Here is a 15,953-nt window from a genome sequence, read left to right as displayed (position 1 = left end):
CATCATGTAGCATGAGTGATTCTGTCATGGATATAGGTGTGTGAATTGGTTTAGCTCCTTCCAGGTTGTATCGTGAAAGTATGTCACAAATATAGCGATGCTGATTTAGGAAGAGAAGACCTGTCGTGGATGAACTGCCTACTCTCTTAGAAAGAAATGCACATTAGTTTAATGCGAAATTGAACCTGTCAAGAAAAAGATTAGAGTTTCGTGTGAAGATTAAATCATCTACATAAACCAAGTAGTATGCAATATGATTTGCATGATTGTAGAGAAATAGGGAAGGATCTATTTGAGATACTGTTGAAATCCCAATGAGGTTAGGCCTTGACTAAAAGCTTGATACTAGGCACGGGGTGCCTGTTTGAGATCATAAAGAGACTGTCTGAGTTTGCAAATGTGATATGGATGGTCTGTATCAATAAATCCTACTAGTTGCTGCATGTAAACAACTTCATTAAGTTTTCCATGAAAAAATGCATTATTCACGTCTTGTTGATGAGGAGACCAGTTCTGAGTGATGGCGGGTGATAGAACAATTCGTTTTGTTGCTGGTTTAGTGTTAGGTCAAAACATTTATGTGTAGTCAATACCAGGTCGCTGATGAAACATGACGTCAGACCTAAGGCTTGTAACTGAACTTAAAGCTGGGGAAGGAAAGCAAGGAACTGATACGCAAAACTAACTAGCAACCAAGGCACAAAAGGCACTCCTTAGGCCTCATCAATCGAAGATGGAGGCATTCCAATCGTTGAAAAAGCCTTCTTGATATTGGGTGGCCTTTCATCGTCCTTCACGATATTTGATTGAATCAGAGAATCAGTTCTTACAGTGCCCGAAATTAGACAAATCCTTTTGCAATAAGACGAGCTTTGTATTTTTCAATGGTGCCATCTACCCTTCTTTTGATACAAAAACCCTTTTACAACCAATTGGTTTGATGTTTTCAGCAAGTGGTACCAGCTCCCAAGTGGACACCATAGTTTGTATATGCTTTGTATTTAACTTGATGATTTGGGAGGCAATTATCTTTGATGGATGGCCTAGACGTTAATGCCATTGAACACCAGGATGAAATTCAGTGGCATTAGCAGCAAATTTGTCAGGAGCAGTATGGCTTGCTAGAGGATACACACCATTTTGACGTCTTCCTTATAGCATAGTCGCCCCTATGATCCGATCTTTCACAAGAAAGTAATCAGGATGAATTATTCAATGCGTACATTATTTAAATCTGATTGAGCTGAAAATTTGATGTTGTTGCCAAGTATCAATACTTTATTCCTAAAGCTTGATTCTTCGTCAGTACTTGATGCAAACATACAAAATACAACAAGTCTTTTAAGATTCGAACAACAACACTTGATTCATTTTGTACTAAATTTGATTGCATTTTTGTGTTCTTGTTGTATCTGCTCAAGATTGAAAAACAGAACAAACTTGTCAGTATGTATGTATTAACAGAAGCTAAAAATATGTTTCTTCTAGAAAAGATCTGAACTGATGGGTTTTGTATTCTTCTTACTTCTTTTCTGCGTTATCTGGTGAATTTCTTATAGGAAAAAATGTACTGATAAAGGAAATTTTTTAAAGTAGAATCAAATATCCTGAGGTTACGTTCGGACAAAAGACTAATATAACATTTCCTCATCATTTAAATAGATATTCAGTTCTTAATCTTATTTTACTGAAAACATTGATCTAGCTATCAAAATGAAGACGTCAATCTCTTATACTTTGAGAGCGATATGTTCGTATGGTTGGAGAATGACTTGAACTCCATGTTGGGGGCACATTGTTAGAACTTCAGTTGGGCAGTGGGCATAAGTTGGTGAGAGAGTAAAACTGTAACGTTGCAGGATCATAGAGAGTGCTAACTTTGTCTCTGTGATAGCAAAGTTCATCCCCGCGCAATTTCGAGGTCCCAGACCAAATGGCATGAATGCAGCTATGTTATTGTTTGTAGCTTTAACCACCCCGTCTGCAAATCTCTCTGGTTTAAAAAGAAGAGCATCTTCTCCCCATATTTTAGGATTTTGATGAACTGCTAAAGTTGAAATGTAAACTTCAGTATTCGCTGGAACAGTTATTTTTCCCAATTTAGTTTCCCTTTCAACTCTCCTCATCAGAATAGCATTTGGAGTATATAGTCTTAGAGATTCATTAATTACTATACCCATCTACAAGGAAGAGACAGAAAATTTAGTTAAAGAACTGAATCAAGAGGTATAATGTTGCAAAGTTCATAATTTTGGTTAGAAGCTAGCCATGGTGGAATGGTTACTTACAATTTTCAATTTTGCAATGCGATCTTGACTTGGAATTTGTAGACCAAATAATTCAAGCACCTCTTTCCTTGCTTTATCTTGCCAATCTGAGTGGACTGCTAGAAGAAAAACAATCCAGGTAAGTGCGCTTGCTGATGTTTCTTGCCCAGCTAGATAAAAATTCTTGCACTGATCAATCAGGTCATCTAATGATATTTTCTTGGTCTCATCCGAATCATGATATGCCTTTAGGAGCAATCCAAATAAATCATGTCCATAGCCATCTAGTTCTCCCAACGTAGCGTCTTTCTCTCTTCTCTTCATCATGTTCATGAATGATTTTCTTATCTTCGCTTCCAGATTTTCAAATTCAATATCATAACTTGCTTTAACAAATTTTCTGCAACAATAGAAAAATGCCATTCATTTCTGCAACTTTAGAATCTTGTAGAAATGAAAAGGTGGGAGCCTGAAAATGACAGAATTAAAAGATTTAAAATTTCTCGTCAGCAAGATAATTGTCTCCAAGGAAAAACTCATGTCAGGCATGATTATGCCGATGCATGCACATATATGGTGTTTACCCAATTCCAGGAATTCTAACTCTGTAATTGTTTTCTGAAATAATGTGAGTCATTCTCGTAAGCATATCAAATACGTGCTGCCCTTCCAAGTAGCTGCTTCCAAAAGACGTCCTGGAAATTACTTCTGATGTTAAAATCTTGAACTCTACAAATATATCTATCTCCTTGCTATGATGGTGTCTCCATCTTTCAAGCATAATCTCTAAACTGGCGATCATTTCTGGAACCATACCCTGCAGAGCATAGAAACGGTGCTTAGTAGTTGATGGAATTACCCTAGGTGGGTGACTTTCGTAAATACTTGTACTGTTTATCCAGTTCAATTGTAGTTTAGTTATATATCTGCCAGCTTCATGATCACAGTTCAAAACCAAAAAAAGAATTTACTTTTATGCTCTCTCCATGGAAAGCATGATTGGCCAGTTTCCTGAGTTTAACCCATTTTTCCCCTTCTGATAAGACAATTCCATCCCCTAGGAGCTTCTTTATTTCACTTGAGACCTTCGTTTTGGGGTACGCTCGATCTTTGTTGCTTAATATTTGTTTGACCAGCTCAGGTTCAGTGATGATCAGTTGTGCTTGTGGACCATACCATTGAAGGAAGTTCATCCCTGTACAGAAATATGTAGTCAAAGTTAATTTATATAATTCTGCAGACATTTTGTTGATGTAAGAAGTTATAATTCATCTAAATTTAAGCAAGAATATTGCTTGATATCTAAAGTATGAGAAGATTGTTACCATAGAGCTTGATCCATGAATAAAAGTGGGGATGAACCATGGGCAATGTATGATGTAGTAATTCCTGGGGACTGCTCCTAGTTTTTCTTATCATTGTGGAGATCTCTTTGGTGTTACCATGCAGAAATCTGTAAGAAGGGCCTCTGATTCCCTGTGACTTCATCAAAGATTGGATGCGAATGGGAGTCCACCATACTTTATTAAAGAACTTGATGAGAATAATGAGAATGGATAGGAACAGACAGCCTGAAAAGTAGATTAATGGGTTCGCCATTGTTGCTAGAAGCATGTGTTCTTCACTGACTGAACAAAAACAGAGAAACCATGGTCTTGATATAGAGGGCTTTGGCATCTTTGAATTGTTGTTTACATGAGAGAAAACTATGGAGTAGCTTTTTAGAAAATAAATCTAACTCGAATCTAAGGAGTAATATGATTTTGGGCCAGGATCAAGGTATCTACAATTATGGTTCTTGATAAGGTAAGTCAATAATCCTGTTATGGAATTATGGGTCTAAATAAGGTATTTCAACATTGTTGTAATCCCTCTATTCATTCTGATATGGTTTACAGCTCGCTCCCTCTATCTTTGTCAAAAAATATTTAAAACCATCATCATTCTCTGTCTGATTTTTTTAAATCAGTTTAAAAACAAATTAAAAATCAAACTATATTTTTATTTAATTTTCCATAAAATAGAGTTTAAATTTAAAATCTATGTATAAAAATGTAAAAATACACTTCATAAATTATTAGATAAAAATCCAAGTATTTCTAAAAGATAAAACTATAACTTATATATTTTTTTAAAAGTCAAACTATATGGTGTGTAACATTTTTCTCTAACGGAGTTTAATATTAATAGGTATATATTTTGATTTAATTGTTGGATTGGACCGAAGATCCTAGTGGTTTGTTTTTTTTAGAGTTAACATTTTATAGCAATGAAAATTCAGAAAGATCTTCAAATAATGCCCATAAGTTTTTGTTGGGATTTACTATATTTTTTTAATTGATTTAGGATTTTTTTTATTTAGTTTAAAGCTTTTTTTATTATTTTTTCGACTCTGTTTAGGATTTTTTACTAGTATATAAACAAACTTATAAGAGTTGTAATAGAGAGTTTTGATTAGAATATTTGTGTGGTGAAATATTTAGTAATAAAATTTTTGAATTAGAATTTATGATGTGATCCTATTCGGTAGAATTACTACCAGAAATTTGACAAATACAAATGAAAACACCGACGGAATTTGAATAATAAAATTTTTAAATTAGGATTTATGATGTGACCCTATTCGGTAAAATTATTACCAAAAATTTGACAAATACAAATGAAAACACCAACAAAATTTTTTTATTGGTAGATTTCGATGAATTTTACCGACGAACTTTTTCATCGCTATATCTCTCGGTAAACACTGACGGAAACATTTTATTGGTATATATCAAAGGAATTGCAATGGGAAAAGAAGGAAAAAAAACTAATAGTAACAAATTTTCTTAATTGGACAAGTTTGGAATTAAAAAGTTTTTAAATTAATGATATTTTAGGGATGCAAAATAATAAATATTATCTCAAAGAGATACATCCTTTTTAGACCTCCTGTTTTGGAAGTATAGAAATTCCTTCTCAAATTATCTCAATGATGACTTTATTTTTATGTTTCTATCGCTATCTCTTCCCTTCTCTCTTATCCTAAAAAATTAACTAAGCATTACTTAAAATCTCATTTTATATTTGTGAATTAAGGTCATTTAGTTCCTTAAAGCTTTACTCTATTCCTAACCAAATCCAATTACTTAAGAATTCTCCCTCTTAAACATGTTTTCCTCATAATGCTTGAAAACTATATTATAGGAAGTGCTAATTTATAGGGTATATATTATAGTAATTATATTTATCATGTGTATAGATTGAGTCTTGTCTTGTAATCTCTACATTAACTATTGTATACTTCCCTACATATATAAATAAAAAAGGTTGACTAATTAATAAATTAAATTTTCTATTATTTTTAATTTGGTATCAGAGCCCTAAACATATTAAAATTATCTCTTTTCTTTCTCTTTAATGGACTCAATCACAACTGTAAACCCAATTCTAATTTCTTCCCAACCTATAGCTTTTGCACTGGTGTTGTCTTCACTCTCCTCCTTTGTATTGAACGCTGATTCTTTTTCTCCTTCCACTGTCATTGTTATTGTCATTGATTCTTTCATTGGAGAAGTTGTTCCTCTCTCCAACACTCAACAAGTTATCTCATTGAAGCTTTTAAACACAAATTATCTCTATTAGCAAATGCAAATGAAGTCATATCTTCTTGGACTAGGTGTTTTTCATTTTGTTGATGGCTCTTTTTCGTGTCATTCCTCTCATATAGTTGTTGTCGATGACTCCTCTATTCAGGTTAATCCTTTTTTTTTTTTTGGAAACAACAATATCAACTTATTATGATTGCACTCATTTCTTCCCTTTCAATGAATGTATTGCATCTTGTTGTTGATTGTAACACTCTGCACTATGTTTTACATGCTCTTGAGCAAGTGCTTGCTTTTTTGTCCAATTCTTGCATTATGCAATTTTATGGTGCTTTTCAAGACCTTTGTCAGGTTGATGATTATGTCACCATCTATCTACAGAAAACGAAGGCTTTGTTTGATGAATTAGCAGCAGTTGACCAACCTATTTTGCATGAGGATTTCAATTTATACGTGTTTTTTGGACTTTAAGGTGAATTCAAAGACCTGGTGACTAGTCTCTCCACCAACACTGACCTTCTTTAATATGAAGATCTTCATAGTCATCTTCTTACTTATGAGTTTCTTCATATGAGTTCCCTTCAACCCATGAATGCCTCAGCTACTACTCCATTGTTGCCAACACCAACCTAGCCTCCATCGGCCTTTGTTGCACCTCGACAACCCTCTGGTTCGTCTATTGGAAATTCGGCAAACAAAGCATAGTTGCTCAATCTTCTATTGAGACTTAGTATAAGGCTTTAGCTAACGAGACTTTTAAAGTCTTATTGTTTAAGTATTTATTGATAGATCTGCAGATTACTTTTACTTTTGTGCCTACCATTTGGTGTGATAATTTGGGTGCCACTTACTTGGCCTCGAATCCTATTTTTCATGTTCATACTAAACATGTGGAGGCTGATTTTCACTTTGTACGTGATAGGGTTGCAAAGAAAAATATTCAGATTTGTTTTATTTCCTCCAAGAATCAACTTGCAAATGTTCTTACAAAGCCACTCACACTGCTTCTTTTTCTCATCATTGGTTCAAGCTTTGAGTTGAACCTTCACCCTTAGTTTGAGAGGGCGTATTATAGAAAGTACTAATTTACAGGGTATATATTATAGTAATTATATTTACCATGTGTAAGGTTAAATCTTGTATTGTAATCTCTACATTAATTATTGTATATTGTCCTACATATGTAAATAAGAAATGTTGAATAACTAATAAGTTAAGCTTCTTATTATTCTGAACTAAACACAATAGACATTTACAGTTTTTGAAAATTATATTTCGATGGATTAAGAATAAAAAGATCAATTGGGGAAAGTGGAAGCAAAGACCACTCATTAAGAATAATAGAGATTAATCAAGCCACTCCACATGATGCATATTAATACAACACATTACACACATAACATAAATAAAGAAGATCTTCTTTTGCTTTTAGAAGAAGCTTAAGAAGAGTACATTGTTTCCTCATTATTTATGATAGAGGTACATAATTATCAACTCCACACAACTCAGAACGAAGGCTGACTTGAACTAGTGCTAACTCCAGCACTAAAGTCACTGGCAAATTTGAAAACAGTACTAATCATATGGGCAGGTAACCATATCTTGGACAACGTTGCCTTGGACATCAGCAACGTTCTACTTTATGAATTGTCAAGTAGATATGTGGGTTAAGCGAGCTTTCCGTATCTCGACCAATCGGCTTGCAAGACTGCACAACATCAAAGCGAGGTTGCAATAATTAAGATCAACAAGAAGTTAGCTTGCTTCGGTGCTAATTGAAAAGCCAAGATAATTCATAAATCCAGTTCTTACGCTTCAAGTTTGGCATCATTTTGTTCTGCTAAATCCTGACCGATCTTCTTGAGTCTCTCCAGATTTTCTTTGCTTGTATTGTCCATTATGGCTTCACTGGGTTTTAGCTCAACCTAATCGTAGTATGAAATGGCAACGCATCATTAACAATGAAATGCCAGCTTCCCCAACTTCACCACGACCAAATAAATAGCTATCTCGTTGCCGAAAATTCCTACTTTTTATACTTTCAAGTGGTTTACCTGGATCCGAGTATAGTTGTGTTCTAATCCACTGTATTGAAAGACGGTAGACATGTACATCTCAGTCATTTCATCTGGTGCAGTCGTCAAGATATCCAGCAACGGGTTGGAATTGTCATCCTGCCAAAGCCAATCAACAATTCCCCATTTGCCGTCTCTAACCTCTAGCCTGCCACTTGCATCTGGTGCTCCAGTTCCAAGGGAGAGAACAACAAATTTGTGAAAATCTGCCTTCCGTTCTTTCATCGCCTCACACACAGCTAGGAAAGACTGATAAGATTATGACAAGAGAGATAAGCCATTAATTAAAACAAAGACTATAAATGCATTATAGAACTACAAAAAGGTGTGACTTAATTGCCAAATAGCAGTATAATTTCTACAAATGATAGTGCATTCTTTTTCCTAGCGATGCTAACTTATCATTTTCCTAGTATAAATGTTATTATATCACAATAAACAGTAACTTACAGGATTATTGGCTGCAACACCGCCATCAACTAGGTTGAAGGGCTTGCTGGTTTTAAAATGATAAGGGGGAAAGTAATACGGTGCTGCAGAGGTAGCTCTACAAACGTCTGCTAGTGGAGCATCCATTGACCTGTCACGCTTGGCCTACAATTAATTTGTTCATACACAGGTGAATATCATTAAAGGAAAAAATGTTATGCGGACTGAGTGCATGCAAATTGAATTCAATAATATTTTCAACGAATATAATAGACTTTTTTTTTCTGTGTTTTGAACATGTTCATAGAAAGAAGAATCATGTTGTAGATTATTTGGCCAAACAAAAAGTTTTTAGAGAAGTTGACTTAGTTGTTTGGTTATAATTTATTTTATTCTGTTGGAATTTTATTGTGAATTTAGTTTTGTTCATAAGTTTTCCGACTCTTCAGAGTTTTTTATAGTATTCTAACTGTTAAGCTATATTTTTAATGACTATAATAGTTGATTAATAAATCTCTGGTATTTGATAGAAATAAAATCAAGATGAGATCGATACATTACAACATCAGGTAACATTAATAAATGTTGGAATATACAAGTATATATATTGGAAAATATTAGAAAATCAAGAAGAACAATGACCTTTAAGGTAGAAAAGATGGTAGGCCCAAAATGCTTGATGTCGAAGGCGGGGATTATCACACTCGTTAGAGTCTCACTGAGAGCTAGTTTCTCTCCCAAAAGTCCCTTAATCGTATCTTGCAGATTCTTACCGTCATATTTTGGTTGTAGTAAATATTTATTAAGAGGTTCTACATAATCCTTCGCCTCAGGAGTAAAGTCCGCGATGAAATCAATAATACCCCGCAAAAAAGTAGCTGGAGTATTAATGACTTCGGCGTGCCTGTTCAAAACACAGATCCTGTCAGCGATATTAATTTATGCAAATGTCGTTAACCATTCAGCAGAAAAGGAAGAGATTTGTTCGGAGAACATATATGGTTTGAATTACAAAACAAGTTCAATCCATTATTGGATTTGTTTTACCTACGTTGTCAAAGGTTCTTCCGTCGCTTCATCAGAATCAGTGATTCTGGAATCCTCTTCAGTGGACGGAGGTTGGTTTGTTTCAGGTGTTTTGAGAAAGATATTTGGACTCTTGTCTAGATAAAACTTAGCAATATCTTTTGCAGCAAACAGAGGTCGTTTTTCATCATTTGGGGCCGTAAGCATAGCTGTCATAAGGCCTCCAGTGCTTGTCCCAGCAATGAAGTCAAAATAATCTGCAATCCTTGCATCCTTGTTGTCCACATCCAGTTTCTACGTGAAGAACAATAATGAAACGAGGCTGACTACATGCAGTTCTCTTGTGTACAAGATTGATGAAGGAAAATATGAGCAAGAATGTTGAGAGAGTAAAATAACCTGGAGCTTCGCTTCAAGAACACTTAGAACTTCACTAGGAATGATGCCTCTCACTCCTCCACCATCAATACTAAGGATTGTGATGAAGTCTCCCTGATTCTCTGGTTCACGAGAACTTCCATTCCCTGAAAATTTAACAAGGAACATAACAAGAACAAAGTGAATTAGCAAATAGTACTGGTGATTGTATGCAACTTAAATCATGAGACTGATCAGCAACAAAAGATCATGTTGTAGGAATCAATGCAAATGCTAGCTTTGGCATGGTGGTGATTAAGGGCCCACCCATATTGTGAAAGCCAGAATATTAGAACCTTTCGGCTTGTGACTATGTTTGCTCAACTACCACTCTCGAACTAGGATCGAAGGCTCCCTTTTTATAGCACAATTTTGGGTGATGATTCATCAATGTGAACGAGAAAATAAATAAATAAATAAAGGGTTATCCTTAAAGTCGCTGTGCGCTTGATTGCCTTTGGGCCCAGCTCCAACCTAATGACGAGATAAGGTTAGTTGTTTCTGTGTGGATAAGAGTAAACAACATGTTATTGGCTAAGTTGCATTGCGCGTGAGCAAAACAATTTGGATTATTTGGAATATCTATATAAATTAACTATAGATTATTATTAGTTTCATGAATTTATTATATAATGTTTTTCATTTTTTTCATTTTAATTTGGTTTGGTATTAATTTTAAATTTTAGAACAAAAAAATCAATTTAAATTATATCAAATTAATCATTTTATTAAATTTGAATAAACTAGGTTGGCTGAATTTATATAGTCAAATCTTATTAAAAATAGCTTAACTAAAAATTTGTTGAATTTCTTTTTGAAACTAAATTGTGAGTATATTGTCACTTTTATCTTTTATGCAGTAATCTTATAAATTTCACCTTTTTTGGATTTTACAATAAATAATGCAAGTATTTTTACTAATTAATCATCAGAGTATTCTAATGCTAATTATTAGTATACCCGACATATATAGAAATTTTTTTTAAAATTGATTACATGTAAAATTGATAAATCAATATGACATATAATTACTCAATTATATATATATATATATATATATATATATATATATATATATATATATATATATATATAAGAAGTTAGTGTAAGGGGAAAATTACAGTAACCCCTGAGGTATAATGAAATCACAATGATAATTCGTTAGAAAATTCTTATTTTATATCCAAAATATCCTTAAACTATGAACCCTTTCAAAGAGAAATCAAAACCCTAATAAATAAGAAAAATACGCAAAAATCGACAGATTAGACTTCAGATTTGGGATTGTTGACTACAAAAATAAAAGAAAAGAACAAAAAAACCCTCAAGGGGAAAGGGAAATTATTTTTATTTTTATTTTTATTTTTGTTGTAATTAGACAAGACAAAATAATGCAATGCACTAAAGCCATGTTGCCTAGGCCCATAATGGCCTATGTGAAAATTGTCATCTCACATACCTACAGACACCACTGAAAATAATTATACCCCGGTAACCCACCAGCCATGAAAGCACCATGCAACGTGAAACACGAATTTTTTTATTGTTTTGTGTTTAAAAAATATTTTTAAAAAAATTTAAAAGTTTTTTATTTTTTATTTTAAATTAGTATTATTTTTTTTAGTATTTTCAGATATTTTAATATGTTAATGTCAAAAATAATTTTAAAAAAATAAAAACAATTATTATTTTAATATATTTTTAAATAAAAAATACTTTTTAAATAATTGCTATCACATTTCTAAATAAATCTCATGAGACATAACCAGACAATCCACTAACTCCATGGATGTCTGCTTGCTAAGGATTTGTTTCGATTCCTTTTAACTTTGACATGACACTGATATATATTGATGTGTATAAAGAAAACCACCACCACCACCACCACTGGTTTGATGTTTATCAACTTTGATGTTCTAAGCATACTGAATGGCTAAGTGTATACTTAATTCACAATAATTTAATTTCTTTGAGTTTTCTTAAAACTAACACAATAAAAAAAAAAAAAAACTTATTTATGGATATATAATAGAGTTTGTTGAGCTACGGCAACATCATTAACACAAAGCTCAACGAAATTTTTATTGGCTGAAACAATGTTATTGTAAATTTTTTAAAAAAAAAATAAAGGTTGCGACAATAATACTCAGTCAACCTTTAAGGTTTTTTTTTATATATAAAAATTGCCTTTTAAAACCCATGCACTTTACAAATGCTTTGACAGTGTGAAGTGTAGTTGCATTTTAGGTGATTAGTAGATAACTATTATGCGATATGCTCCGTGCTGGATTATTTTTTTAATATAAAAAATATTCAATGGGTTTTTAGTAAAAAACATTAAAATTATGTGAAAATTAACTTGATGCAACTCAACTAACTTAATATATTCAAAAATAGTATGGATGAGCGTTAAAAATATAGTTTGATAAAAAAATAAGATGATATTTAAAAAGAAAAAAGACAAAAACAAATTGGATTGACTCAAATCAATCCAAGTTAACTATCAAATCCACAACCCGGATCATAAAAATAGAATAACCATTAACTTGTCAAATCCGCGACTAGAATCATGAGACCGAAATAACTCCATATAAACCAAATTAGAAAAAATTATGAAACTCAATTCTCAATCAACCCAATGTTGAAATGATAAAAATAGAAAACAAATTTAATTAAAAAAATACCATAAAACAAATAGCTCAAGTCAACTCAGGTTAATATGTCAAAGCCTCAACCCGAGTCCGGGATTATAGAAAGCAAATCGAAATAAATTATGAAGCTCAAATCTCAATCAATCTAATGTTGAAAGATGAAGTTGAAAAAAAATCATTTAAAAAAAAACTAAAATCAATCTGGGTTAACTTGACAAACCTGTTATCTAGGTAATGAAACCGAGATAACCTAATAGAAAACAAACTGAAAAATAAAGTTTAATTCCAAATCAACCAAATGTTAAATGATAAAATTAAAAAAAAAATAATTAAAAAAAAGAGAGAAAAACTATAAGTTAACCCATCAATCTCGCGACCGGAATCATAAAATCATGATAAACAAATCTAAAATTATATTAAAGAAGTAGATTAAAAAAAATAAACCTTAAAAATATAAAATAATACAAATCACAACATGTGAGGAGGGAAACATTGAATTTCCCTCCTCAATTAGTTGATGTTAATATGCTGTCTTTTGTTGTTGTTTCGGTCAATCCATTTAATTATTATATGAGTTAAGCAATTAATTGGTAGCCATACCTTATTTGTGGAAGTTATAGTGGTGGTCTAATGGACTGTTTGTGTGCATCTTTGAGAGAGAGGTTCTCACAACAATAGGTTACAAGTTTGTCCAAAAAGTAGGCAAAAGTCATCATGCCTTCTTTTCTTTTCTTTTCTTTTTTCATGTACATGAAAGAAATGTCTCATTTAATGGAGAAACTTCACACTATCAACGCATTTTCTAAGTGCATTTGTTAAGTGCATGGGTAAGTGGCACTAGCCAAGTTATGAGTAAGATTCCTTGATATTTCTAGTTGATTGTATATTTATTTATAAATTGAAAAATATAAAGGATAGAATTCAACCAGAAAATTAAAAACGTCTTCTTTTTTTAATTGATTTCTTAACCCTTAACTATTTTGATTAAGATACTAACTCACTTGTAGCTTCTTAACTAAATCCTATTTGTTTTTATGTTTTAAAAATATTTTAAAAAAATTGAAATTTTTTATTTTTTTATTTTAAAATAATTCTTTTTTTGTGTTTTTTGGATCATTTTGATGTACTGTTGTCAAAAATAATTTTTAAAAAATAATTTTTTTTATTTTAATATATTTTCAAATAAAAAACACTTTAAAAAATAATCACTAATACTTCCAAACATAATCTAAAATTTGTAGCCTGCTGGGATCACAAAATATGTGCAATGCAGTATGTGCTCCCGCGGGTGAAGAAGCACTACGGTAGCACATGGATTTGGAAACTTAGGATGGGAGGGAGGGAGAAAGAGAGCGGCTAGGTTTATACAATCAAACGTATTTATATCAAAAATCAAAGACAAAAAATGTGCATTTATTTACTCGATTGAAGAAGTCAGAATAAAATTTCACATTCCATTCTAACATGGAGGGGCATAACTTCTAAGAAGTTATTAATTTTTTGAAAAAACCAAATTAAATGAAGTTTGAAAAAAAAAACCTGATAGATGATTGCAATCATTAACAATTAAAGAAAAAAAAAGGTGTATTGAAATTAAATATTACATGAGTTAAGAATTATTAAGTATTATTTATATGTGTTTTGAACCATATGATAAATTATTTATTTTGTAATTGAAAAATTTTGAGATTATCATATGTGAATTTTGAGATAGTAAAAATTGACGATGTTGTTTACGAGAAATAATTCAATCTATCAGTTTATGAGAGTATACGAGAAAAAATGTTTAAAATAACATGTTAATATTGTACTTATTGGATAATTGATCTCAATTCATTATAGTTAAATAACATATAATTATGTGCATGTCTAAATTTGATTTCTATCAATTATCTTTTTATAAAGGTCATCTAGGATGAGAAAATATTGATAAATTCTTATAAGAAGACATTTCACTACCATTATCATGTCTTGGAACGCATTTGATTATTGTTTTGAAGTGCAACTTAAAATAGTACAAGATAAATTTTGAGATCTCTTGAAAAATATAAGCCTCAACATGCAGCTTGTTTTAAATTTTTTTCCTTAAAGTTGAATAAATATCTACATGAAATAAATGAGTGTCTTAAATTAAAAAATAAAGTCAACATAAATTTAATTAGGATGCATTTGTAATCTCTAACCTCTTAAATAGATACATCCATTTATACTGAATATGACCTCCAACTTTTGTCTCAAATAATAAATGTAAGGGTAGATGCTCCATTGAGTTAAGAAGGATGGAGGAAATATCACGTAAAGTTTGCAGATTATCTGAACGATATTCGTTTTAAATTTCTTCATGTGTTAGGTATGTAACTTGTTAGAGCATATATCTTTCAAAAAGTGATTTATCTCTGTAAGTGCATCTCATATCTCTTTTTTGCAATTAATCTCAGCACACAAGTGGAATGAGTGTTTGCATAAACATGTGACAGTCATGACTCTTTATTTCATTAAATCTATCATCCATCAAATTCACTAATTTAGATATGTTTGAAGCATATCCATAAGGCATTATTGTCTAAGGAGAAGATGACTTTGGGTTTTGTGACCCGTGACCCATCATAAATCTATTTCATATTCTTATGGTGAAAAAACAAAGGTATATATTTTCTAGTCTTTATATTGTCCCTTGTCTTTCCTTTCACATCCGTCACCATGTTAAAAATATTCTCAAACATGTTTTTTTTTATATGCATGACATCTAGATTATGACAAAGTAATTTATTCTTGTAATAAGAAAATTTTCAAAAATTACTTCGCTTTATCCAATTATGGGTTACACTAAAACCAGAAAACTTTTGCTTACTAGATTAAAAACCAAACGCAATGCCCTCGCGTTGTGATACCACGACATATAATTCTTCATCCAACGATACTAGCAGTGTAACATATCATTCAACTCTACCTACAAAAAAATTCTTTTGTTCTTTTTATACTTATCGGTTGGATTTTGGTGGCAAAAAAAAAAAAAACTTTACCTCTATTTGTTAAGATGAATACTTTGTTTTTTTCTATATAATATAGACACGTTATTTTTATGTTTAAATCCTAGTTTGATTTAGGAGTGAGAAATTAGTACTTTCTATTTTGCAATCTGTAAAAAAAACCACATGGAAATCTTAGATGCTATCAGAGTAAAGGATCATAAACAAAGACTTTCAATCATTCACTGCTACTGGGTCATATGAGATCCAAGCAATGGTCATTCGCCTGAAAATTAAAAGAATCGATAATCAATAAAAGTTGCAACCTAATTAATTAACTTAAGTTTGCTCGAAGAAAAGCTATTGAATTGTTCGCATAAATTAACACATTTAATTCAATATATAAATAATTACCTGAAGGATCGGGAGGAGTTGTGAGCTCAACAGTGCTACCATGTCGTCCAGCACTTTTAATTGCATGGTGACCTCCTACAATCTTCCATTTTGCAGCGGATTCTTTCAGTGCCAAGTC

At 31.9% G+C, this 15,953-nt stretch overlaps 2 protein-coding genes across 3 annotated transcripts; both read right to left on the bottom strand.

Annotated features, from left to right (window-relative positions):
- Positions 1-1,730: 1,730 nt before the first annotated feature.
- LOC7465929 (cytochrome P450 CYP749A22) lies at positions 1,731-3,866 on the bottom strand. Its single transcript, XM_002325288.2, has 5 exons — positions 3,593-3,866; positions 3,239-3,462; positions 2,852-3,084; positions 2,289-2,667; positions 1,731-2,180 (listed from the first exon to the last, which is right to left on the bottom strand). Exons 1-5 carry the CDS (start codon positions 3,864-3,866, stop codon positions 1,731-1,733), a joined length of 1,560 nt encoding a protein of 519 aa, XP_002325324.2.
- Positions 3,867-7,156: 3,290 nt separating this feature from the next.
- On the bottom strand, positions 7,157-10,182 carry LOC18108150 (patatin-like protein 4). Of its 2 annotated transcripts, XM_006371004.3 has the most exons (8): positions 10,069-10,182; positions 9,784-9,908; positions 9,410-9,678; positions 9,001-9,262; positions 8,380-8,523; positions 7,909-8,178; positions 7,667-7,779; positions 7,157-7,562 (listed from the first exon to the last, which is right to left on the bottom strand). In XM_006371004.3, exons 1-8 carry the CDS (start codon positions 10,070-10,072, stop codon positions 7,505-7,507), a joined length of 1,245 nt encoding a protein of 414 aa, XP_006371066.1. In that variant the 5' UTR covers positions 10,073-10,182; the 3' UTR covers positions 7,157-7,504. The 2 variants fall into 2 exon arrangements, with proteins under 2 accessions (XP_006371066.1, XP_052305487.1); XM_052449527.1 differs by lacking the exon at positions 10,069-10,182 and having other exon boundaries at positions 9,784-10,041.
- Positions 10,183-15,953: the final 5,771 nt, after the last annotated feature.

The sequence above is a fragment of the Populus trichocarpa genome, chromosome 19 (genome assembly GCF_000002775.5).
Source record: "Populus trichocarpa isolate Nisqually-1 chromosome 19, P.trichocarpa_v4.1, whole genome shotgun sequence".
NCBI lineage: Eukaryota > Viridiplantae > Streptophyta > Magnoliopsida > Malpighiales > Salicaceae > Populus > Populus trichocarpa.
Note: the sequence above shows the minus strand (reverse complement) of the source record. Positions and strands in the feature narration are given on the sequence as shown.

Excerpts from the sequence above, each read along its gene's own strand:
- LOC7465929 (XM_002325288.2), bottom strand. The coding sequence starts at position 3,866 with ATGGCGAACCCATTAATCTACTTTTCAGGCTGTCTGTTCCTATCCATT. Across the intron at positions 3,085-3,238 it reads TCCATGGAGAGAGCATAAAA|GGTATGGTTCCAGAAATGAT; the intron begins GTAAATTCTTTT and ends TATGCTCTGCAG. Across the intron at positions 2,181-2,288 it reads GCATTGCAAAATTGAAAATT|ATGGGTATAGTAATTAATGA; the intron begins GTAAGTAACCAT and ends TCTTCCTTGTAG.
- LOC18108150 (XM_052449527.1), bottom strand. The coding sequence starts at position 9,930 with ATGTTCCTTGTTAAATTTTCAGGGAATGGAAGTTCTCGTGAACCAGAG. Across the intron at positions 9,263-9,409 it reads ACGGAAGAACCTTTGACAAC|GCACGCCGAAGTCATTAATA; the intron begins GTAGGTAAAACA and ends TGTTTTGAACAG. Across the intron at positions 8,524-9,000 it reads CCATCTTTTCTACCTTAAAG|GCCAAGCGTGACAGGTCAAT; the intron begins GTCATTGTTCTT and ends AATTAATTGTAG.